Source organism: Emys orbicularis, chromosome 15 (genome assembly GCF_028017835.1).
Source record: "Emys orbicularis isolate rEmyOrb1 chromosome 15, rEmyOrb1.hap1, whole genome shotgun sequence".
Classification (NCBI taxonomy): Eukaryota; Metazoa; Chordata; order Testudines; family Emydidae; genus Emys; species Emys orbicularis.
In genome coordinates this window covers 32,730,236-32,754,040 of record NC_088697.1, presented here as the reverse complement: position 1 = coordinate 32,754,040, position 23,805 = coordinate 32,730,236, and the positions used below count along the sequence as shown (strand labels likewise).

At 50.7% G+C, this 23,805-nt stretch overlaps 1 protein-coding gene and 1 pseudogene across 2 annotated transcripts; one reads left to right on the top strand and one right to left on the bottom strand.

Moving 5' to 3' along the window:
- The first annotated feature begins 192 nt into the window (after positions 1–192).
- On the top strand, positions 193–12,800 carry BUD13 (BUD13 homolog). 2 transcript variants are annotated; one of them, XM_065416947.1, is made up of 11 exons: positions 193–314; positions 1,984–2,077; positions 3,835–3,919; positions 5,312–5,369; positions 6,017–6,918; positions 7,720–8,075; positions 8,369–8,477; positions 8,873–9,011; positions 9,416–9,600; positions 10,017–10,098; positions 11,111–12,800. In XM_065416947.1, exons 1-11 carry the CDS (start codon positions 193–195, stop codon positions 11,202–11,204), a joined length of 2,226 nt encoding a protein of 741 aa, XP_065273019.1. In that variant the 3' UTR covers positions 11,205–12,800. The 2 variants fall into 2 exon arrangements, with proteins under 2 accessions (XP_065273019.1, XP_065273020.1); XM_065416948.1 differs by lacking the exons at positions 193–314; positions 1,984–2,077 and adding an exon at positions 2,138–2,213.
- A 2,994-nt stretch (positions 12,801–15,794) lies between these two features.
- Positions 15,795–23,341, bottom strand: LOC135889182 (uncharacterized; annotated as a pseudogene).
- Between the last annotated feature and the right edge of the window lie 464 nt (positions 23,342–23,805).

Here is a 23,805-nt window from a genome sequence, read left to right as displayed (position 1 = left end):
AAGGGAACTCCCTGCTGCAGGAGCCGCGTGCCCCGCCCCATCCCAGCGCTCGCTGTACGTCACACGCCCTGCGCAGCGCGTGAACAGCCGGAAGCGCGCGCCCGCTCGCCCCGCCCCACGTGCGGCGGCCGGGGGCCAGTCGGTTTCCGGTGCGCGCCTCGCGCTGTTTTGTCCCGTCTGCGCCGCTCCGCAATGGCGGCCCCGGGCCTGTCCAAGGCCGAGTACCTGCGGCGCTACCTGGGCGGGGCCGCGGCCGAGCCGGAGGGCGGCAGGCGCAAGCGGAGGAAGAAACCGCCAGGGAGCAGCGGCAGGGGGTGAGCGGCCGGGCCGGGGGCATCGCCCCTCCCCCCCCGCTTCCGGGTTTCCCCCGCCCCTCCCCAGGATTCCTCGGGGTCCCCCTGCCTCTGGGGTGCCCTGGCCCCCTCCCGTTCCAAGGACTCCTCGGCCCCCTGCGCTCCCCCAACCCCAAGGCTGCCCGAGCTCCCCCAGCCCTTAGCCCCCCTTGCTCCCAGGGACCCCCCCACGCTGCCCTAAGGGTTCCCCTGGCAACGCCAGACTTTCCCCAGCCCCCCCCCCCGATTTCCCCCACCGCGCGTAGGGAAACGAGAATGATTAATGGGTTGAAAAATGGGCCCTATAGCAGCGGTTCTCCATCAGGGGGGCGCCGAGGTCTTCCAGGGGGTCCATCAGCTCCGCTAGAGATTTGCCTAGTTTTACAACAGGCCACATAACTAGCAGTAGTGGAGTCAGTACGAACTAAAATGTCAGACAGACAATGACTTGTTTGTACTGCTCTATATACTATACACTGAAATACATGTAAGTGCAATAGTTATGTTTCAATTGATTATCTCAGACATATAAAAACAAGAAAGTCAGCCCCTGTTCAGTACTAGTGGGCGGTGACACTTCTGTATTTTTATGTCTCATTTTGTAAGCAAGTAGTTTTTAAGTGAGGTGAAACTTGAGGGTACGCAAGACAAATCAGACTCCGGAAAGTGGTACAGTGGTCTGGAAAGGTTGAGAGCCACTGCCTTATAGTGACAGACTCAAGGATCTCAGACTACTTGGCTTAACAGAAGGTTAAGGGGTGACCTGGTTACAGTTTGTAAGAACCTAGATGGGGAATAAATATGTGATAATGGGCTCTTCAATCTAGCAGAGAAAGGTAGAACTCGATCCAGTGGCTGGAAGTTGAAACTAGACAAATTCAGACTGGAAATAAGGTGTACATTTTTAAGAGTGAGACTAATTTACCATCGGAATAATTTACCAAGGTTTTCTATCTCAAACGTTTTTAAAATTAAGACTGGATGTTTTTCTAAAAGATCTGCTCTAGGAATTATTGTGGGAAAGTTCCCTGGCCTATGCTATATAGGAGGTCAGGTTCTCAACCTGTTTACCACTGTGGGCTGCATCCAATACTACCTGTATGGCCCTGAGGATGTCACGTAGGCTGCTGCTCTGTGCTGATTGGGCCACGAGCGGCCTGCTGCCCGCAGGTTGAAAACCTAGATGATCACAATGGTCCTGTCTGCCCTTGGAATCTGTGAGACCTCCCCCACTTTCACTTCTGAAGGATCCCCAAGTAACCCCTTAAACATGGGGGCCCACCAAGCATCTCCCCTGCCTCTGAGACCGGAACCCCTGTATCTATCCCTATCTCCAGTGTGTGTTAGGGGATTTGGGGCTTGTGTAGCTTCTTTTCTTGCTCCCCCCTGCCCTGTTCACCGGGTCTGGGGAGAGGTATAGCTAGAGCATCCCCCCCAGGTGGCTGATTGGGGGCAGTTGCTCTTACCACAGTGGACTATGGGGATGCCAAAAGCAACCACTGTGTCTAGTCTCTGAGGGGCCTTCTTTTGCCTGCCACGTGAGTTGCATACATTGGACACAAATGCCCCTTATTGCTTCATTCATCTGCTTTGTACTCCCCTGAGCCATGGTCATTTCCTAATGCCACTACCTTTCTCCCCCTCCTCTCAGGATGCGAATAGTGGATGATGATGTGAGCTGGAATAGCATTTCTGCTGCACAAGAGAAAGAGGAGGAGGAAGAGGAGGAAGGGGACCTGCCTGTGGTGGGTACTCTAGGGTCGGGAGGCTTGTGCTATCAAAAATCAAATTACTAATTGTATTCAGCACCCCTACAAACTTCCTGCTGTCATCATGGGGGGAAACACTTGCCAAGCAGTGCCCGGGGGAATGGCTGCCTGTGTAAGTGGACAAAGTGAATAACTCGTCTGGTTTAACCGTAGAGAGATCTCATTAGTATCCTAGAAAGAATGATACTTTGCATTCAAATGTTTTATATATGCATTGTGGTAGATCTAAAGGCTTAAAGCAGTTTGGAGCCTCATTCTGCTAGGCCTTCTACAACCATCAGCAAAGGGAGCATTTGGTGTGTAAGCTATTGCGTCTCGATCTTGCATTAAAAAAATTAACAAAACAACATTATAGCAAAAGGAGAGAGCAGCTGACCCTGCAGTGCTGCTGTTCTGTGAAGGGGGTGCAGAAATAGAAAGTAAAATTGACCAATAGCATAAGTGGGTGCAACTCTGTTGGCCTTAATCAGTGTCAGATTTGTATGTGGCTGCACAAGGGCTGTTTTACACTACACGTCCCATAGAGAATCCAGGATGCCCAGTGTCTGAAGGTCTCTAAGTGCTTTTCAGTTACTATTATGCTTCGTGACTCATGTCCCTCTTCTGGGGGTAACTGCTTCCTAGAGCGGAGGTTCTCAACCTTTTTCTTTCTGAGCCCCCCCAACATGCTATAAAAACTCCATGGCCCACCTGTGCCGCAATAACTGGTTTTCTGCATATAAAAGCCAGGGCTGGCATTAGGGGTAGCAAGCAGGGCAATTGCCTGGGCCCCATGCCACAGGGGCCCCTGCAAAGCTACATTGCCCAGGCTTCAGCTTCAGCCCCGGGTGGCGGGGCTCAGGGACCTGGGCTTCCGGCCCATGCAGTGGGGCTTTGGATTTCTGTCCTGGGCTCCAGCGAGTCTCATGCTGGCCCTGCTTGGAGGCCCCCCTGAAACCTGCTCGTGGCCCCCGAGGGGGGCCTGGACCCCTGGTTGAGAACTACTGTACTAGAGCATATTCTCCTGTGCTTTGTCTAGTTCAGGTTCTAATGACAAACTATAAGTAGATAGACTGTCATAGCAACTTTTAATGGGATGTTATTGAGTTAACAATCATATTTTTAAAAGCCTTTATTTGAGTTACTAACAGCACCTGAGATATGCAAAGATTTTTAATTAGACTGATCAGTTTCACTTATTGCTTCTTTTGCAGTAGCCCAACTTCAATGTCTGATGAACAGATACTGTTTAGATCTAAAACTTCCCTTCAAACAAATAAAGTTCCCATTGGAATTGATAGAAATTTTTTTGCTAATTCCTGGTTTTGAGCCAAATCTAAATTTTGAGCTGAGACTGCTTGACATGGTGGGTCTTTAGAGATCGATTTTTAAATGAAAAAGAAGCAGTGGAGAGCTGTTGCAAAACAAAAGCAACAGATGAGAGAAATATTTTGAAAAGTTTTAAAACAACCGCTTGTAATGAAATCAAATAAGCCCGTGCAATTGATGATGTGAGCTAAACTTTGCTACTTAAGTAGTAAGGGTTGTGTTCCATTCTAGAGCTACAGAGAACAATCCAGAGACTAATACATAGTCAGAGGCTTTAGCAGTATTGTATGTTTTGATATCAATGTACAAGAAGTCTGTGCAGCATAATAATGGAGGATTACAGGCAACCACATTAGTTGCCTGAGTGTGTTTATTTTTGAGAGTAGAAAATCTCCTGGGTTGTAACTCTGCTACGTTGCATCCAGGTGGCAGAGTTTATTGATGAGCGTCCAGAAGAAGTGAAACGGATGGAAGAATTCCGGACAAATAGTAAATGGAAGCTTGTAGGAGGTAAGCTTGGAGTGGTGGCTGTGGTTGTTTTATCCCCAGCAAAGTATTCAGCTTGGTACGATCCCCACAAATGTAGTAAGTCCTTGTTCCAAATAATTTACACTTAAAGATAGGTATGTAGAAGATAGGAAACACTGGGTAACCCAGAGATGGAGAAGGCTTAGGTTTTATAGGGTTTTCATTCCACATTTCAATACATATATCTTCTTATGAGCCTTACAGAAGAAAAGGGCTTTCAAGGGGGACTTGACCGAAGAGAGATGGTTTGGCTTAGAAGGGGTGTTCCACAGGAAAGGGCAGCATGGAAAATTACACATGGAGAGTGATAGAAGGAAATGAACAGAGATTAAGGACTGGCATTGTACAGAGAACAGAGGGGCTGATGGGATACAGTAGGACACAGGATGAGATGTGGATGGGGGGACTTGTGAATGGGTTTGAAGATAAAGCCAAGAGCTTCAACTTGACTTCAGCAAGGTGGTGCCCTGCAGCTGTCAGGTTGTCATAAATGGAACTGAGGGTGAAAGTGAGAGTAGTCATCATCTGCAGAAGATGTGAGGGCAGGGGCCTTCTTAGTTGTTTGCAGGGAGCCCTGTCTGACTTCATCTAGGGAGCATGTCTGGGCTAACTTTCCATCCCCTTCCCCTGAGTGTTTTGCTTCTGCAAGCTGAAAAATGAAACACCAACAGAAGAAGCATGTACCCCATAAGTCCTGAGATGTGCTCTCATTGTATGGAGGAATCATAGGACTGGAAGGGACCTCGAGAGGTCATCTAGTTCAGTCCCCTGCACTCATGGCAGGACTAATTATTATCTAGACCATCCCTGACAGGTGTTTGTCCAACCTGCTCTTAAAAACCTCCAATGATGGAGATTCCACGACCTCCATAGGCAATTTATTCCAGTGCTTAACCACCCTGACAGTTAGGAAGTTTTTCCTAATGTCCAACCTAAACCTCCCTTGCTGCAATTTAAGCCCATTGCTTCTTGTCCTGTCCTCAGAGGTTAAGAAGAACAATTTTTCTCCCTCCTCCTTGTAACAACCTTTTATGTACTTGAAAACTGTTATCATATCGTCCTCCCCCAGTCTTCCCTCACAGGCCATGTTTTCTAGACCATTAATCATTTTTGTTGCTCTTCTCTGGACTATCTCCAATTTGTCCACATCTTTCCTGAAATGTGGCGCCCAGAACTGGACACAGTACTCCAGTTGAGGCCTAATCAGTGCGGAGTAGAGCGGAAGAATTACTTTTCATGTCTTGCTTACAACACTCCTGCTAATACATCCCAGAATGATGTTTGCTTTTTTTTGCAACACTGTTACACTGTTGACTCATATTTAGTTTGTGGTCCACTATGATAAGAATCTAAGTGATTCTTTTCTTTTTTTAGATCAGAATGAAGATTCACAAAGCTCAGACCTTTCTCTAGCTGCCAAGTCTACAGCAAGGTATGGGGCTTTGCCTGGGGTTGTGGTCTCTCAGTACTTTACAGTTAAGCCTTATGATGTAGGTAAGGGATATATGAGGATTGCTTTATTCAACGCTAAAATGCATTCACCTCTGGGGGAGAACGCAGTAACTGTCTAATACAGTGTACAGAAATAATACACAGCACTTTAACACAGGAAGCAGATTTATTCCATAGTCATTTAAATACGTAGGGAAAATGTAGGTGGCTGCATGCTGGCAAGCAAAGCCGGAATGTGATGAGGACAGTAGAGTTCCCTCTTTTTCATAACAGCCTTGGGATCTTTAAATTCTCACATGACTCCTGAAAATATTCCGACTGCCCATAAAATCTGTTTCAGCCCCTTCCACTATTAAGTGGATTGGTCATAAAGTGATTCCGGTAGAACATAAATGCCAACCCGGCTGGAGATCAGAGGGCCCAGGTATAGGAGCCCTTTTGGGGTTTTTGGCGTGGTAGTGGCAGATCAGAGGTGACAAGTTCAGGCATTAATCTGTGTGAACGTCTGTCTGTGAAACTGAGAACCAAATGTGAATTGGTAACCAGCGCTTCATTCAGCAGGGCTATTAGCTCCCTTTAAACCCTGCTGGCTGCTTTACAAACCTCTTGTTTTGTTTTTATTTCCAGTTCAGAAACCACAAAACAAAAGAAAATTAAACACTCGTCTGAACCATCACCTCCCAGGAGAGGTCGTCATGATTCGCCTGAGATTTCTCCAGCCAGGAAGCAGCGTCATGATTCTTCAGATGAGTCTCTATCCAGGAATCAGCGCCGCGACTCGCCGGACCTGTCGCCGCCCCGCCGGGACCGCCGCGACTCGCCAGATCTGTCGCCGCCCCACCGGGGGCGCCGCGACTCGCCGGACCTGTCACCGCCCCGCCGGGGCCGCCGCGACTCGCCAGATCTGTCGCCGCCCCGCCGGGGCCGCCGCGACTCGCCGGACCTGTCGCCGCCCCGCCGGGGCCGCCGCGACTCGCCGGGCCTGTCGCCGCCCCGCCGTGGGCGCCGCGACTCGCCGGGCCTGTCGCCGCCCCGCCGTGGGCGCCGCGACTCGCCAGGCCTGTCGCCGCCCCGCCGGGGCCGCCGCGACTCGCCGGGCCTGTCGCCGCCCCGCCGGGGCCGCCGCGACTCGCCGGGCCTGTCGCCGCCCCGCCGGGGCCGCCGCGACTCGCCGGGCCTGTCGCCGCCCCGCCGGGGCCGCCGCGACTCGCCGGACCTGTCGCCGCCCCGCCGGGGCCGCCGCGACTCGCCGGACCTGTCGCCGCCCCGCCGGGGCTGCCGTGACTCAGTGTCAGGAAAAAAAAGCAAGAAAACTATGGACAAATCGCTACTGGGAGGAATCCAAGGAGAGCGATCTAATCTGAGATCTGGCTTCCCACACAAGTCCTCATCACATCATAAGCAGCAGATAACTCCAGATCTTTCACCCCTCAGGAAGAACAGAGACAGTTCTGACCTAGCCACATCACCATCTCGGAGAAAGAGAACTGGATCACCTAGTGGGCTGAAAAAACAGAGCAGCACAAGAGGTGAGTGTGTATGAGATCATTCAGTGCTAGCCAGGTGCTCTTGGGAACAGCAAGTCACTCAAGTTCGTGTTATTTCTAAACATTTGTCAGGCCCCCGTCTGTGACCATGTTTGCACACTGCTGCCAGCCGTGGGATTTGGAATCAGTGTTTCACACTTTCTCTTGATAAGTTAAAGATGGAAAGACTTGGACTTACCTTACAAGAAGTACAAAAATCCCCAGTAACGAACGTTTTGTAATGGTAAAGCTAAGTCTCTCAGTCCTGTTCTGCACAGACTTAGCAAGGGGTTAAAAATCAACCCAAAGTCCCTATATCAAAGGCAAATTGCGAGTAAAAGGAACCCCACGCAAAGAGAAGAATATTTCAAACACGTGTTAGCGAATGTTAACAATATCCTTTTCCCCCTGCACATGAAGAGGTGGCCTTAGGGACAGCTGACCTAGCCCATGCTGATGGGAAATAGCCTCATTCAGGAATGAAGCTATTGGAGCAATGCTGATTATACCTAAGTGTACTTACCAGTATTTTTATAGGTGTAGAAGAGGGATTTTCAAAATAACTTCCAGGACCAGTCGGGGCTGTTCTCAGTGCTTGATATAGAGTTCTAAAAGGAGTGCCCAGGGCTTAGCTGTCTGTGTACCCTATTATCACATGGCATGTTTAACATCTCTTCTGGTTTCCAAACTGGCTAGTTTAGCTCTGCAGAGACGCACCTCAGACGCTAGCATGTCCAGGCTTTTACAGGGTTCCAAACTGTATTTCTTCTGTGATTATAATTTGCTATCTCCATATTATTGCAGGCTTTTCTCCAGCCAATAAAAAGCCTAAACAGGCTCCGTCGCCTAAAAGGCGCAAGAGACATGACTCTGATTCTTCACTGGCACAGAAGAGTTCCCAGGACTCGTCTGATTCCGACCTTTCCCCCCTGCGGAACAGTCATAGACCAGGCCTGCTACACCGTGACTCCCCCTCCAAACTTTCTCCTCCCAAGAGGAATCAGAACACGTCTTCAGATTCTGATTTATCTCCTCCCCGAAGGAATCAGGCAGCTGGAAAGAAACTCCAAGGTTCAAGGAGCTCTCCTGGCCTCTTGCCTCCTCGTCGAGGCCCAGATTCTAAAAGATCTTTCCAGGGGGAGAGAGGAGAGGACCAGAGGGTAAGCTTGTAAGGTATAAGTTTCCTATGCTGCCCTCCCTACTTGCCTCACCCCGTCCTGCAGTGAGCATTGCTAAGGATGAGTGAATAGCTTTGTCCTCTTGCCCCACTCAGTCATTGTGTGTCTGCTGAGAGTGCCCACAAGGGGGCCAGTTATTGCCCCGGAGAGGGAGGTGGCTTGGTGATATGGACATTTCTCCTAAGAACTGGACTGAGATCACCAGCTCTTTACATGGATGGGCCTCCACAGCCTTCAGCTAGTGGTAATGTGTGGTATCCCTTTTGGATTTTCAGGCCAGCCAGATGCTCTCTGGGGGTAAAGCTGGCTTGGTGTCAGCCGACCTGCTGCGGAGAGAACAGCAGGAGCTCAGGAGACATGATAGAAATAACAAACACTTGGAAGGTAAAGAGTTAATGAGACTGTAATGGGCATCAACCTGCTTTCAACCTACAGCCTGGTTCCTACTGGTTTTTTCTGTGCTAGTTGTAGGGGTTTGGGGTGTGGTGGGCCCTGGCTGAAGTGCTTCTCTGTGGGGTAGCATCTAGGCACTCTGAAAGGCCTTCAAGGGTGGTGTCATGGGGCCTGTATAAGCCCCTTCGTTTTCAGTTTAAATCGTTTTTTACCAAAAGAGTCCCAAGTTTTACAAAAAGTATTCATTTTTTTTCTCATTTTTTTCTCATTCTCATCAGCCAACCAAAACACAGGGCTGTTGAAGTGCGTAGCAGTGATGGACTGAATTGACTTGAGATTTTGGAAATGTTCTAAAATGACTAACCTGCAACTTCTCATGTCTTCAGATGAATCCCAAAATGCTGAAACAGTCTTTCGAGACAAGTCAGGCCGCAAGAGGGACCTTATGCAGGAACGACTTGAGCAGCAGAAGAAGGCGGAGGCGAAATCTGAGAGAGATGAGCTCTATGCCAAGTGGGGCAAGGGGTAAGAAGCCCCGGAGTTCAATAGCAAACTGCTCAGTCCTGTTCCATGGCATAACATCCCCTCCCCCTAATGATGTAACACCTCTGTTGCCAACAAAGATGGCCGTTGTGAAGGTGGTTTTAGTGATATGGATGCAGGCCCACTTGTGACTGGACTGAGACCACTGGACTCCTTTCCCAGGGAGCACTGACCAGGCACTGAGATTCTGGACCTGTACATCAAATGTTCTCTATCATCTTAGAGATCTCTTGAATTTTCCTGTCCCGCACTGGTGTGCGGATTGTGAGTGCTGTACACTTGTTGGTAGCACAGGATTGCAATCAGCCACGCACACTGAGCAAGCAATAGGATGTGCCCTGGGTCTGACATGCTCTAACATAAGGCTTTGTATGTTTCTTTTCAAGCCTGGCCCAGAGTAGGCAGCAGCAGCAGAATGTGGAGGATGCAGTAAAGGAGATGCAGAAGCCATTGGCTCGTTACATTGATGACCAAGACTTGGATCAGATGCTTCGAGAGAAGGAAAGAGAAGGGGACCCCATGGCTAACTTCATCAGAAAGAAGAAAGCCAAAGAGAGCAAGGATAAGAAAGGTTGGTTTGTACTTAGGTTATGGCAGTTTAGGGCTCCAGTGATGCACTGATGAGCAAGGCTGCTGTTAATAAATGCACAGCACAAGACTCACCGTAACGGATCAGTCTGTTTTTGGTGGATGTTAGTGCAATAGTGGTAATGACTCACTGTACTGTTGTTGGCCAGCTGTGTTCTGATTGGCTTAGAGACCAGGTGAACAACAGTGCTATGCTCTTGTGAACCAACAGAGTTAAACTAGATTAAAGGTGGTATTTGGAAGTTGCCTCCATGAATAATGGTCAGCGCTCAGCGATCTGGCTGGCTGGCTCAGCATTCAGTGCATGTGTGTGTACGCTGTTTTAGATTGATGATAACATAACCACATGGTTGAGCTGAAATAGTAATGGATTATATTGCTGCTTTTCTCTGTCTCTAGAGAAGCCCAGGTACAATGGACCAGCACCTCCCCTGAACAGGTTTAACTTATGGCCTGGGTATCGCTGGGATGGAGTGGACAGGTAGGCATTCCTCATCGGTTTGTATTGCACCTAGCATGGTGGTGGAGGTAATAGATGGGCTTCTGCCCTGAAGAGCTTACCTTTAGCTCCAGGGGTAACGCAGACAAAGGCATGGGGGAAGTCTGCTGTACTGCCTGCACACAAAGGCGTTTTCACACAGTCTCTTGGCTTACTGAGCTTCCAAACCTTTTTTTTAAATGATGTGACTTTCATGCCAGAGTGAGGTGCTGGCTCAACACTCCAGAAGACCAGAGTCCTCTGTTGACCAGCACACTGGGAGCAGCCTGGGCAAGCAGCACTGCAGGCTTCTCGTTAGAGCTGCTTGCATTTTTGGGGGGTGAAAATGGCTTGTCAGTGGTACTGAAATGTTTGTGTTTGCAATTTTACAAATAGTTGGTCAAATTGAAATGACAAATTATTGGGTTTCAGTTTTTTTCAGGTGCCTGCCCCCTCCTCTTTTCCCCTTTCCCATCCTCCCCCTCTTTTTTTCCAGTGAGGTGGGAGGAGGGCCCCAACTGCTCTTTTTTGTATTGAATATAAACAATTTTTTAATTTGTTTGATGAAAAATCAAAAACTTCCATGAAATGTTTTTAATTTTTCACAGTAAATACTTGCCCTTTTCTCATCATCTGTGTTTCCCACACCCTGCTCTCCCCCTTGCTAATATGCCTCAGTGCTGACATTTGCAGACCCTTGCTATGGTGGGCTGGGAGACCTATCTCCATAGTTTGCCTGTCTTGCCAATGTGGGGATACGTGGCCTTTGCAGTCGGGACATCTATCATTAAAAACTGGAAGGAGACGCACCTAATTTGCTGTACAGTGGCCACTGAACTGCCACCAGATGGCACCAGCTGTTGTTATCTACAGATGGGGCTGAAACTGAGCCAGCAATCTAGAAATGGAAGGGAGCTTGAGCCATCTGGTCGTTCCAGAAGGTTTCGTTTCTCAGAAATGGCTTGGTAAAGTATATTGTGCACCAACCCACGCTCTTGTTGATATTATTTTGTAGGTCCAATGGGTTCGAACAGAAGCGCTTTGCCAGGCTAGCCAGCAAGAAGGCAGTTCAGGAGCTTGCATATAAGTGGAGTGTTGAGGACATGTAAACAAAAGAGAAAACCAAATGGAAGACCGCTCCTGGCTCCCCTTCGGGGAGGAAGTGAGACCCCAGTACAACCTAATGCCATTGCAAGAGCTGTAAGGAATGGCTCATTCTTCCTTGAACACCTCTTTTTTAACACTTTAGCATTCAGTGTTAAAATGGACTACCTGGGGGTGAGAAGGCTGCCTCTAAAGGAAAGTTCAAGATGCTCCTGGAAGAGGATGAAAACAGGTCACTCTCTCCAGTCAGGCAGAGAGGAGAAGGCGGGAAACTTTGGGTGCCTTGAGCACAGAGAAGAACTCCTACAGCTTTACTGCGAGCAGCCGGAAGGTTGAATGCAGAGGGAAAGTGCAGTATCCAGCTACCTGCAGGAGCAGTTCTGCTCTCTTGGACCTGCTGTGAGATGCAGAAGAGACACCAGTTTCTGACATTAATATTTTTTTAACAAATTATATGTAAATACATTTGTAATCCTATTTTCAGCCAAACTCTTGGTTCCCTGGAGGTGTTTTGGGGATCTGCTGATTTTCAGTTGTGTCCCAAATCTCAGGTGCTTCTCTGGGGTGCGGAGAGGATTAAAGAAAACTCATTCAGAGAATAATTATGCTTTTGTGTGTTGAGATTGTAAACTGAAAGTTGAGATTTCAGCTGTGGGGAGCTCAACACGGGTTTGTAGGCAGTGGTGGCAGCTTGGGCTTTAATACCATCAGCTGGCTTGTTGCTGTTGTGCCCCAGCAAGTCTGCCTGATGTCATTGCAGGACAGAAGAGCCACTTCAGGCTCCTTAGCAATGTGGATTCCCCGACTGGCCGTGAAAGCCCCTCCTGTTCCTCGTTCTGAGCTACGCTAAGTAGATGAATATTTCCTACAATGCCTTGCTCCGTATGGTGGAACATCACTGTCTGGTCCCTTCCTAAACAGGGTTTTTGGAGAGGGGGTGTGGAGGAGAAACTCTTGTTGTATTTGACAACAAACCCATCCTGGCTAGAAGCTCTGGGTTAACTGCTTATGGAAAGATGCAGTTAATGGTGGGTTTAAATGTACTACCCTGAATGGGATTTTTATTTTGAGCATCTGATGGCAAGGGGTTGGTCTCTATCAAGAGGTCTGACAGTGCCAAGCTAGCTTGGCAGTCGCATAGTCACAGCATTGCTGTCTGCATGTTTGTTTAAACCTGAAATCTAACTTTCAGAAAAGACGACCGCTCTGCCACGACTCTGAGCCACAGCTAAGGTAGAGACAATGTGGCCTGGTCCCTCAGTGTGTTAAGAAAGCACCTCTGATCTCAAACGCAGTTGGAGTTTTCTCTTTCTTTACTTTGCAGAGAGAAGGTGTTGAATGCCCCAGCTGTTTCCATGGAAGGTCCTTGCCTTAGTAGCAGTCTGGGTCTTGGGATAGGAATTAGGCTCCCATGGTTCTTATGCTGCATGAGGGTGCGGGGTAGGAAGTATAGCGTAAAGGTTTTCTTAGGAAATGTGATTCCTGGAGTGGTGCTTTCTCCCCGTCAAAAGGTGATGCTCCTTTTTTATTTAACAGGTTAAATTTCTAACAGTCCTGTAACCTGGATGAAAAATTGTAAATAATAACGTTTTTTAGCTGGCTCTGTGTGTGGTGTGGTTTTTTTAAACATATAGTGGGGTTTAAGTTAGCATAAGTGTGTCTCAGGGGTGTGGATTTTTCACAGCCCTAAGACAAGTAGCTCTACTGATTTAAGTTCCTGGTGAAGACCAGCTCCAAACACAAATACATGGGTAGGATAAACTTATGCATGGGGCAGATATATTATAATCTTTCACTACAGTTACCATTGTTTGAATTGATGATAAAAAAAATTAACCCTTGGATTTTTTAAGTCAATGTAAGTTGTAGGCCTTTGCCCTCTTGAGATAGATGTATGTGTGACGGGTTGGATCACAGAACCCCCCCTTGGGAGCTGCCATCCGATGTGCCAAGACTACTACTACTACGCTTGCTTTCCCTGCCAGCTCAGGACTCCAGCACCCTGTCTTGCTGAGCCTGACACAACCATCTGCTCCAACAAAGACCCAGGGTCTGAATTACTTGCCCCAAAGCTGCAGGTTTACTTGAAAGCAGCTAACAGAAGTGTTCCTGTCTAACACGCAGGTGCCTAACTCCCCATGGGGTCTAAACCCAAATAAATCCATTTTACCCTGTATAAAGCTTATGCAGGGTAAACTCAAATTGTTTGCCCTCTATAACAGAGATATGGACAGTTGTTTGCTCCCCCAGGTATTAATACATACTCTGAGTTAATAAATAAGTAAAAAGTGATTTTATTAAATACAGAAAGTAGCATTTAAGTGGTTCCAACTAGTAACAGACAGAACAAAGTAAGTCACCAAGCAAAATAAAATAAAATGCGCAAATCTATGTCTAATCAAACTGACTAAGATCCTCACCAGTTCCAGAATGCTCCCTTTTACAGGCTAATCTCCTTTTAGCCTGGGACAAACAATCACTCACCCCCCTTGCACACTGTCCTTTGTTCCAGTTTCTTTCGAGTGTCCTGAAGGGTGGAGAGGCTCTTTCTTTAGTCAGCCGAAGACAAAATGGAGGGGTCTCCCAGGGGTTTAAATAGACTCTCTTGTGGGTAGAGACCCCCTCCTCACTCCCATACAAAGTCCAGCTCCAAGATGGAGTTTAGGAGTCACCTGGGCAAGTCACATGTCCATGCATGACTCTCAGTTTTTACAGGTAGCATCCATTGTTTACATGCTACCTTGAACCTTCTCAAGTAGACATCTTATGGGGATTGGAGCATTCCAAGATCCATTGTCCTTTAAGTGTTTCTTGATTAGGTCCTTAATTTCAACATTCCTTTCTCCAGGAACTGACCAAATGCTCTACTGAGGTTATTTAGAAAAATCAAGCCAGTACACAGCCAACATTCATAACGTTGAATACAAAATTGATACATGCATACAAATAGGATTAATACATTCAATAGATCATAACCTTTACGAAGATATGTTACATGGCATATGTAGCATAAAACACATTCTAAGCATATTTCCATAAAGCCTTATGGGAGGTACACTATGTAAATATACTTTTGTTTTTGTCATCTGATTTTTCTGATAAGTCACGTGCTGCTGGTGCTCCTTTGTTACTCCAGCCTTGCAGAAAACTACTGTCTGGGATTCTTCAGATAGAGAGAAAGTTGAGAACACTCCTTTTGCTGAGGAATGCACATCCCTCTAATTAGGACTATTTAAGTGCTAACACTAAGCACAAGCAATTTTTATTATCTTTAAAATAAAATGCAAAATAATAGACTAATGCACTCTGAAAGCTAGTGTTACAATATTAACAGTAGCATTCCTACAGCATCCTTAAACAAACAGGAAATACAATGAAATTAGGTACAAATTATTGAATAATTTCAATAGCTATTACATTTTGTATTGCTGTAACTTAAGAAACAAAATACCACATCCATGCACAACACCCAAATTAACGGCAGCTATTCTAGGGTGTGTCTGCACTGTGATGGGTTACCCACGCTAGCTTGAATCTCACTAACCTGGCTAAAAGGCCGTGAAGACATGCAGGCTGTACAAGCCTGCCGAGAACCCTTGGGATGGATTTGGGTTCCTATTCTGTGCTGCTGCATCTTTGTTTTTAGCCCTGGTAGCTAGATTAAAGTTCGCGTGAGTTAGGGTTACCATTCGTCCGGATTCCCCCGGACATGTCCGGCTTTTAGAGTTAAAAATGGCATCCGGGGGGGAATTTGTAAATGTCCGGACTTCCCCCCCCGCCCCTGCAGAGCACGCGCTGCTGACAGAGCAGCGGGACCGATGGTGCCACTTACATGGGGCTCCGACAGCCAGAGAGAGCCCCTCCTCCGCTTCCCCCTCCTCTCCCCTGCAGCTGAGAGCACTCCCTCCCTCCCTGCATTCGCAGATCACCAGCCGGCCATTCGCACCGGCAGTCTGGAGCTCCTCCCCCTGCTCCTCCTCCCCGGCATGCTGGTCTGAGCGGCAGAGTAAGGGGGCCAGGGGGTCGGAGAAGGGGCAGGGAGGTTCTGGAGGGGGCAGTCAAGAGACAGGGAGGGGGGGGGTCGGGAGGGGCTTTGTGGGGGTGAGGGGGTGGATAAGGTTTTGGGCAGTCAGGGTAGAGGGTAGGGTCTCAGGAGGGGGCAGTTAGGGGACAAAGAACAGGGAGGCTTAGGTGGGGGTGGGGTTCTGGAGGGCAGTTAAGAGCAGGGGTCCCAGGAGGGGTAGTCAGGGGACAAGGAGCAGGGGGAGGGTTGGGGGTTCTGAGGGGGGCAGGAAGTGGGAGGGAGTGGACGGGGCAGGGGCGGGGCTAGGGCAGGACAGGGGCGGGGCTCCTCCCGTCCTCTTTTTTGCTTGCTGAAATATGGTAACCCTAGCGTGAGTACTTCTGTGCAAGCTGCAATCACACCTCTGCAGTGTAGGCATACTCAAGTTTCAGAGATTTTAGATGATGCCATTTTAATGTTGCCAAGATGCACAAAACACAGTTTATCAAATTGTCTAGTTAGTAATTGTTTGCCCATTAGCATCCTGGGGACAGAGTTGATTTGGCTGAGGGACCTGGATCCACGCTGCATATCAGGCTTTAACGGGCACAAGAGAATTCATGGTTTCTCTTCCCTGCTGCTGTTGCTGGATCAAGTACATTTGCAAACGACAGACTGGGAGTGGGATTGGCCTGAAAAAGAAAGTGTTGAGAACCCAGTTGTGTCTGTCTGTCTGACTGGTGCAACCGGAGCCGTAGTTGCATGGCAGCAATCATAATGCTGCCATCGCCTGCCTGGACTCGATCCCCGAAAGAGAAAGAAGCTGTACCTGTAAGACTCCCTGTGGATGGTGGAGAAATCCTGCTTTCCCTGTGCTCGGATGGGTTTCTGCTCTGGTTTGTAGTTCTTCACCTTCTCCGCTCTCGGGGGCAGGAACGTGCTGTGTGTGGTAGTTTGGCTTTCAAACTTGGCCTAGAAATCCAAACAGTCACAGAGTTCAGTCCCTTTTTTGGTATTTTACACTGCAAGGTGTTGGGAGATGCTATCAAAGCGCCCCCCGCCCCAGCCATGCCTACATTAAACATGAGCCAACTGCTAACTAGAGATAGCGGCAATCTGTCAGCTTCCTTTCCATTCTGCATGCGGACCAGAGGTAATTACATTTGAAAAAGAAAGAACTGGAGAAAGATAGGAAATTGCTTTTAGGAAATATTAAAATGTGTTAGCAAGGAAGTGGGGTTTTTCCCCTGTTGCCACGATTAGTTGTAGATGCTCTGTCATTGCCAACATAAAAGAACAGATGAGATAAGGCACTTGTAAATATACAATAGGGCTGTGCATGGGGCAGACAGACATAGCCTGTTTGGACTCTGCCGTCTGTTTCTGGATATCCCTGAATGCTGTTTGCTAGGGGGTCTGGGACATAAGGTAGCATATGTGTGCTGCCAGGGGAGCATTCAAAATACCCAGGTTTAACTTGGTGAACGTTAGTCTAAGGGCTGCTTTCCTCCACCTGTTGCTGTCTCAGCTGTGCCCCTCCTGGGGGGAGCAGTAGAGGACCCTACACTGGCTGGTGGCAGCAGCAGCAGCAGGGTGCCCAGCTCCAGCCTCCTTTCCCCCCCCCCCCCCACTACACATTGCAGCAAGAGGGCTGTCTTTGTTCTGGTCATTGTTTCCTCACTGGATGTTTACTCCAAGCTCCTGTTCCCCTCCCTCCTTCCCTGCCCACCAGCTTCCTCTCCCTACACATCTTTGCCCTGGGTAACAACTCCCTCACCTCCCATCATGTTAGTGCCACACGTCTTCTTTAAAAGGTGATACCTGCATCCATCATGCTGCCTGTCTCTCAAAGCCCCCTCTCCCCATGTGTCTATTCAGATAATAAACTCTGCAGGGCAGGGACTGCACGCCTGGGGAGTCTGTGCAGCACCTGTCATGGTATGACCCTGACTGAAATAGGTGTTGGCTGCTGTTCTCTCAAGCACATTATCATTCATGGGACAGTGGCCTCTGTCTTTGTGGTACCCTGTGGAATTTGTCTGGTGTACAAGGCTGTGCTGAGGCTCTTGGATGCATTCCGCTTTCACAGGACCATCTGTGTTGTGTGAGGGTGCCAGCCATGGGCAGCCCGTTAGCAGGAGCGGTCTCCTGTCCCCATTGTATTACCAGAGGTTGGATGTAGACTCCATCGTGGGGGTCACCTTGCCGGATCCGGGGCTGGACTCTCCACTCTCTGAAGAAGAACTTGTGGGCTGTGGAATCGTCAAACTTTGCAGGGAGGGATCTCAGCACTGTGGGGGGCCACTGGATAGTCCCCGGAGGCCTGTCCAAGGGCAGAGGAGGGTAAGAGAGCTGGAAAGAGACACGAGAGGGTCAGAACAACCACAAGCTCTTTATAGCACTTTTCACCTCTAGATTGCAAAGAGGCAGGGCCAGATTTTCAAACGAGTTTTGCACCTTGGAGCTCCCATCGAGAACACTGCAGAGTTCTCTTTTTTAAAAAGTCTGTCCCTTGGTACGTAGAGAACGTGGCAGCGGGAAATGCTGCTTGCTGTTCCAGGCGTGGAGCTGGGAGTGGAATGGCTGAGTGCAAGATTTACACCAATGGTTTATTACTGGGTCATAATGACACCAGGGGAAGAGGGAGCCAGCCCATTTCTGCCATGCAGGGACAGGACAAAACCGTGGACAGTGACACTGATACCTAGGGGCGGGGGTTCAGGCAGGGTTCCCTCAGTCTCATTTTTTCTTTAGCTTCCTTTTTCCCCCCCACTGTCAGGATCACTGCAATAGGGGATTCTCTGTCCATGCTACACAAAGCAACCACTACACCCCCACCACGAAAGCCAAGGGGTGCCCAGATACTGGCCCCACCTCACCCTGCTTTAGAGTTACTGACTTATTGAATGAATGCAGAATATAAATATCCTGAACTTCTGCCATGGCTTGTCCAAGAATCTCCAAGCAATTCATCAATGGGACCTGCGTGGCCCACACCCCTTTACAAACACTGGCTAATTAAGGAGGAGATTTTCAAAGCCTCCCAGCCTATGGGGCAAAGGAGTGTTACTGTTCCCATTTTACAGACAGGAGGGGAAGAAACTTGCCCAAGGTCACAAAACAAGGCAGTGGCAGAGCTGGGAATTAACCTAGGCACCCTGACTCCTAGGCCTTGTGCTCTACTCACTAGATTTATTCCCACTGTGTGAGTGAGAATCTTCATTCATTCACTGAAATTAACTGTGCTCAGCGTCCCTTTATCTCCATTTAACCCCCCTCTCCTTCCTTTCCCATTACCTTGGTCACCGTGTCTCCACTGACTTTTCCATCCCTCTCTTTCCCCAAGTCTGCCAGCTCCTCTTTCAGCTTGATGGGGCTGGCACGAGGGTATCTGCGGGTGTCCCAGCCATGGTAGCTTTCCCTCTGCACCGTCTGAAAATCTGTGCTGGGTGGAAGAGGGACACACTTCAGCGGCGAGGTGAATCAGGTGTTTCAGAGCTTTGCACCACCAGCCATCACTGCAGCATCTCCTGTGTTTTATTCGTGGCCCTGCCAAGGACTCTCTGTGCATCCTCAGGCAAGTCACTTCATCGCTCCATGCCTTAGTTTCCCCATCTGTAAAATGGGGTCAACACTGAGCTACTGCGTTTGGTAAGCGTGTGCGTTAATATCAGTGAATGTCTGCCTGCCGGGCACCGTTCACCTGAGGATCTCAAAGCCCTTGGCAATGTTGTTTGTAGGAACAAAATCATGTTTCCTTCCTCTTCCCAAAACTTGTTGCTGGGGTTGGATGCAGCCTTCCTCAGACTGTGAGGAGGGGGAAGGCCCTTGTGCTAACTCTCTATTAAAGGCTCCGCTCACCTGCTCTGCTGTCCCAGGGATCCACAGCCCCCTTGCTGCAATGCTGAGACAACCCCCCCGTCCTGCCTGGAGTTTCCCCATTCCAAGCCCTGCCCAGGGGGGTTACTTGATGGCTGCACTCACCTGAAGCCCTGGTTGATTGCCAGGTTGTCCAGAGGAGGCTGAGCAGGCCGAATCCGTGCAGGTAACAAGCTGCATGCTGCGAAATCACTCTGGTACTTGGTCATGTATTCCACCTGGGCTCGTTTCCCTGCTGGCACTATTCCTTTACCGCGTGACTGGGCTACCCGCTTCTCCAAGGGCACAGACTGGTAGGTGCTCTGGTGGGTTGTCGTCATGTCATGATCACCTAGCAGAACAGAAACCAATGTACTGCCCCATGCCGAGGGGGTGAGGGTTAGACTTTGGAGGGGCTACCCCGTCTATAGGAGCAGGGTTTGGCTGGTTTGCCAGCCCTACTGAGAGGGACTGCAGAAATCAAGAGCGTCCCCTGTCTTAGGCCAGATTAATAAATGATACATCTCACAGCGGGTCTCAAACTTGGACAGTAAACTCAGGCTAGAGCATGGGGAAGCTTTTCCCAGTTCTGGTTTGGAAAGTAGCCCAGGGAGAGCTCAGCCCAGGCTTTCCATGTCGTCTCAGCGCTCAGACAGCCCCATGGCTGGCAGCTGAGGGATGACATGGAAACGAGCCCACCCAACCGGTGTGCTCAACTCTGCCATGCTCGCAAGCCTCTGAAACTTTGTGCTGCTTCCTGCATATGGCACAGCCCCATGCTGTACTTCCAGCATCATATCATAACGCCTAGCCGTGACCAGCCTCCTGGGGTGTGTCTACACTGCAAGGGGCAGGGAGTCTCAGAGCCTGGGTCCTCAGGGCTGTGCTACAGTGCTAAGAATAACGTGGAGCTGTTCAGACTTGGGCTCAGAACCCCAGGGAATGGGGTGAGCGGCAGAGGTCGAGCTGCAAATTCCACACAGCTGTTTTTAGCACCTAACACGAGCCCCAGGCCGTAGACTTGCTGCTGATTGCACAGGGACGCTCAGAGTGGGTTCGGGCCCCAGTGAAAAAAATTTTTTGGGCCCCCCAGCAAGGGCAGACCGGCTAAACAGGGCCAACGAGGGGGGGGGGGAAGAAGCCAGGCCCCAGGCCCCCTTCTAGACCACCAGGCCCTGGTAAGGCAACGGGGGGAGGAGGGGAAGCCAGGCCCCAGGCCCCCTTCTGGACCGCCAGGCCCCGGTAATTTGTACCAGCTTCCCCGCCCTCATCATCCCTGCGCTTGCATTGTAGATGTACTCCTAAACCAGTGGCTCTCAACCTTTCCAGGCTACAGTACCCCTTTCCAGAGTCTGATTTGTCTTGCCTACCCCCAAGTTTCACCTCACTTAAAAACTACTTGCTTACAAAATCAGACACAAAAATACACGTGTCACAGCCCACTAGTACTGAACAGGGGCTGACTTTCTTGTTTTTACCACTAATTATAAAATAAATCACTTGGAATATAAACATTGTACTTACATTTCAGCGTATACACAGAGCAGCATAAACAAGTCATTGTCTGTCTGACATTTTAGTTTGTACTGACTTCACTAGTGCTGTTTACGTAGCCTGTTGTAAAACTAGGCAAATCTCTAGATGAGCTGATGGACCCCCTGGAAGACCTCAGCACCCCCAGCTTGAAAACCTCTGCCCTAGACCAGCGGTTCTCAACCTATTTATCTCTGTGGGCTGCATCCAATACTACCTGTATGGCCCTGAGGCTGTCACATGGGCCACAGGCTGAGCATCACTGTGGGCCACATCCAATACAACCTGTATGGCCCTGAGGCTGTCACATGGGCTGCAGCTCGGTGCTGATTGGGCCACAGGCTGAGCATCACTGTGGCCGCATCCAATACAACCTGTATGGCCCTGAGGCTGTCACATGGGCTGCAGCTCGGTGCTGATTGGGCCACAGGCTGAGCATCACTGCCCTAGACTGTCTCACCTTGGGAGCCGCTTGGGCTAGAGGAAAAGGGCCCGGTCACAGGCTGGCCCTTTCAGGGGAGCGGGGCTGAGCCTTGCTGTGACCTGGCAGCTGAAGGTGATGTGGAGGCAAGGCCAGTGACTGGTCCCAGCTGTGGGGGGGACTGGAGCTGGCTGCACAGAGAGCGGAGAACGCAGTTGGGAGGAACCCAGGAGAGAGGAGCTGGGACAGGCTTGGCAAGGCAGCTGCGAGAAGGGCCTGGAGAAAGGTGGTAGCTGGGGTGAAGCTGCCTGCAGCCCTTCAGGAAGAAGGTAGGCACGAGCGCTAACCAGCGGTGGGCCCAGGAGGCGCTAGCGGGCCTGGGGAGGGGGTTCTAACCCCAACTAGGAGGATGTTGTTATGCACTGATGGGGGGGACAGGCCTGTGCCCCGCAAAGGTGGTTAGAGCAGGGGTTCTCAAACTGGGGGTCAGGACCCCTCAGGGGGTTGCGAGGTTATTACATGGGGGGTTACAAGCTGTCAGTCTCCACCCCAAACCCTGCTTTGCCTCCAGCATTTATAATACTGTTATAAATTAAAAACACTTTTTAAGGGGGGGGTTGCTATTTGAAAGGGGTCACCAGTACAAAAGTTTGAGAACTACTGGGTTAGAGGGCTGCAGAGGGAGGGTGAGCGGACTGAAGCAATAAAACCAGCAGAGCGGTGCTTGAAACGCTCGCGCGTGTTGGAGAGGGGATTGCTAAGACACCAATAGCGAATGGAACCCGGCGCTGCTGAGCCAATGCGGGGGCAGCCCTGCTTCCGGGCCCATGTGGATGTGGGGCTGGAAGCTTTCATCCTCTCTGTTACCTTCAATGGTGAGCTGAGCCTGGAGGCCTTTGACCAGCTCCGGTTTGGGGATGCGTTTCTCAGTGAACTCTCGCTGCGTGGTGCTTTCCATCTCGGCTGCCCGGTCAGGGGACAGGAGAGCGCCTAGGGTGGAGAGAATGGGGCTGGTGCTGCTCAGTGTTCCCAGCGTGTCAGGCTGAAGCCCGGGCTTCGGGCATGTTCCCGGGCACAGAGCCCAGCACAACCCAGCCCCGCTTCAGGCACTGTGGGCCCGGTGTCTGGCATTGGCGAGCCCCTCCTGGCTCCTGTAGTGCCGGTGAGCCCTCAGGGCACTATCAGGATCCAGGACTCAGGGATGGGGCACGTGGAATGGGGGCACCCCAAGTTAATGAAGCCCCTTTGGCTGATCTCAGCCTGGTGGCGGGTCTCAGCTGTACCTGCCAGGGCTGGCAGCTCTCCATAGCAGTCTGGGCGTTCCGCTCGCCATCCTTTGTAGCTCTCCTTGGTGGTGGTGGTGTGGGGGAAGCCGGAGCCGTCGGGCTGCCTGGGAGTCGGGGGCCGCCGGAGGGTGGTCACGACCGGCTCCCTGGGCGGGAAGTGGAGGCGGTACAGACTCTGGCTTTGAAAGGGCTCCTGTGGGCACTGATACACCTCCTGCAAAACACGACCGCCCCGTGCCCTGGGCTAGAGAGGTCAGCCTGTCTCCTCCCCGTGGGGCGGCTGGGCCCACGCCGCTCCCAGGGAGCAACCCATGGCGCTAACCCTGGCCCAGTGGAGAGCAGGCAGCGCAGCCCCCGTTGGTGCTGACTGGGTTCCAGAGTGCCCAGCCGCAGAGGGCACCTCCCCACATGAGGGGTGACGGGTGGGTTAATTCACAGAGCCCCCGCGGCCTGCAGGCCTTGCCATGGCAGGTGTGTGGGTGGGGTAGAGCCCTGGCCTTCTCCACGGGGGCGGGTGGGGAGAGAGGGGTTCTCCTTTCTCCCTCGGGAGAGGGGGATGGCAGGAGCCTAGCCTGGATCGGCTGTGGTGCTGGCGTTACCCGGACATGCGGCTTGGTCCTCTGGCCCGGCTCCCAGGGAATGAACTCTGCCCGCTGCGTGGTGCTGAAGGCCATGGCCGGGGGGTTGGGGTGTGGAGGGGTGCGGAGCGGCCTCTTGCTGCTTCGAGGATGCACGTCTGGAGGAGAGGAAGAGTGAGGAGGTGACCGGGAGGCGCACGGGGCATGTGTAAAACACTCCCAAGGGAGGCTGCTTTGGTTCCCCTCGCTTACTTGGTGGCTGGGTGTAAGTTGCCTTGTAATGGGACAGCTGGGGCCTCCTGCAGTCCTGAGGCGCTGGCCTGCTCCGCTTCTTGCAGTTCTTGTGGTGCTTGTGTCAACTGAGCGTGACAGAGAAGCAGTTGAGAGAGAGAAACCGAAACCGGGCTCCCCTCCCCTCTGGGAACATTCTCCACATCCAGCCCGCGTGCCGCAGGGGAGCCATCAGAGCCAGGGGAGGTGACCACCAAGGCAGCCGGGTCTGCTCGCTGGGAGCTGTGTGCTGGGCAGTCGGATGCTCTGCAGCTTTCAGGGCCCCTGAGAATTGCTCCCCTCTACTTGGTGTCTCTCAGAGCTTCTGGGGAGACGGATGCAATTGGTAGGAGGAAGAGATCTCTCCTGTGGTGGAGGTAGGAGCTGGAAGCTGCCAAATACCCCCCCCCCCCCCGCCTGCTATTACCCAACTCCCACTAGCAACATGGCTCAGGGCACGGCTGCAGGCCCCTGTCATGTTCTGTAAAGAGGTGGTTAAAACCTGTAAGTCCCCAGGGACGTGAGTAAACACTCCAGAATATATCCATGCACACGCACGTGGAGGGTCTGTGGGGCAGAGACTTTCTCATGCCTCTAGGTACCACAGCAGTACAAGTGATGATCGCTCTTTCTAAAACGGCTCCATACTAACGCAGA

Coding starts and splice junctions, on each gene's coding strand:
- BUD13 (XM_065416947.1), top strand. CDS start 193: ATGGCGGCCCCGGGCCTGTCCAAGGCCGAGTACCTGCGGCGCTACCTG. Junction 3,920..5,311: donor TAAATGGAAGCTTGTAGGAG/GTAAGCTTGGAG, acceptor TTCTTTTTTTAG/ATCAGAATGAAGATTCACAA. Junction 5,370..6,016: donor GCTGCCAAGTCTACAGCAAG/GTATGGGGCTTT, acceptor TTTTATTTCCAG/TTCAGAAACCACAAAACAAA.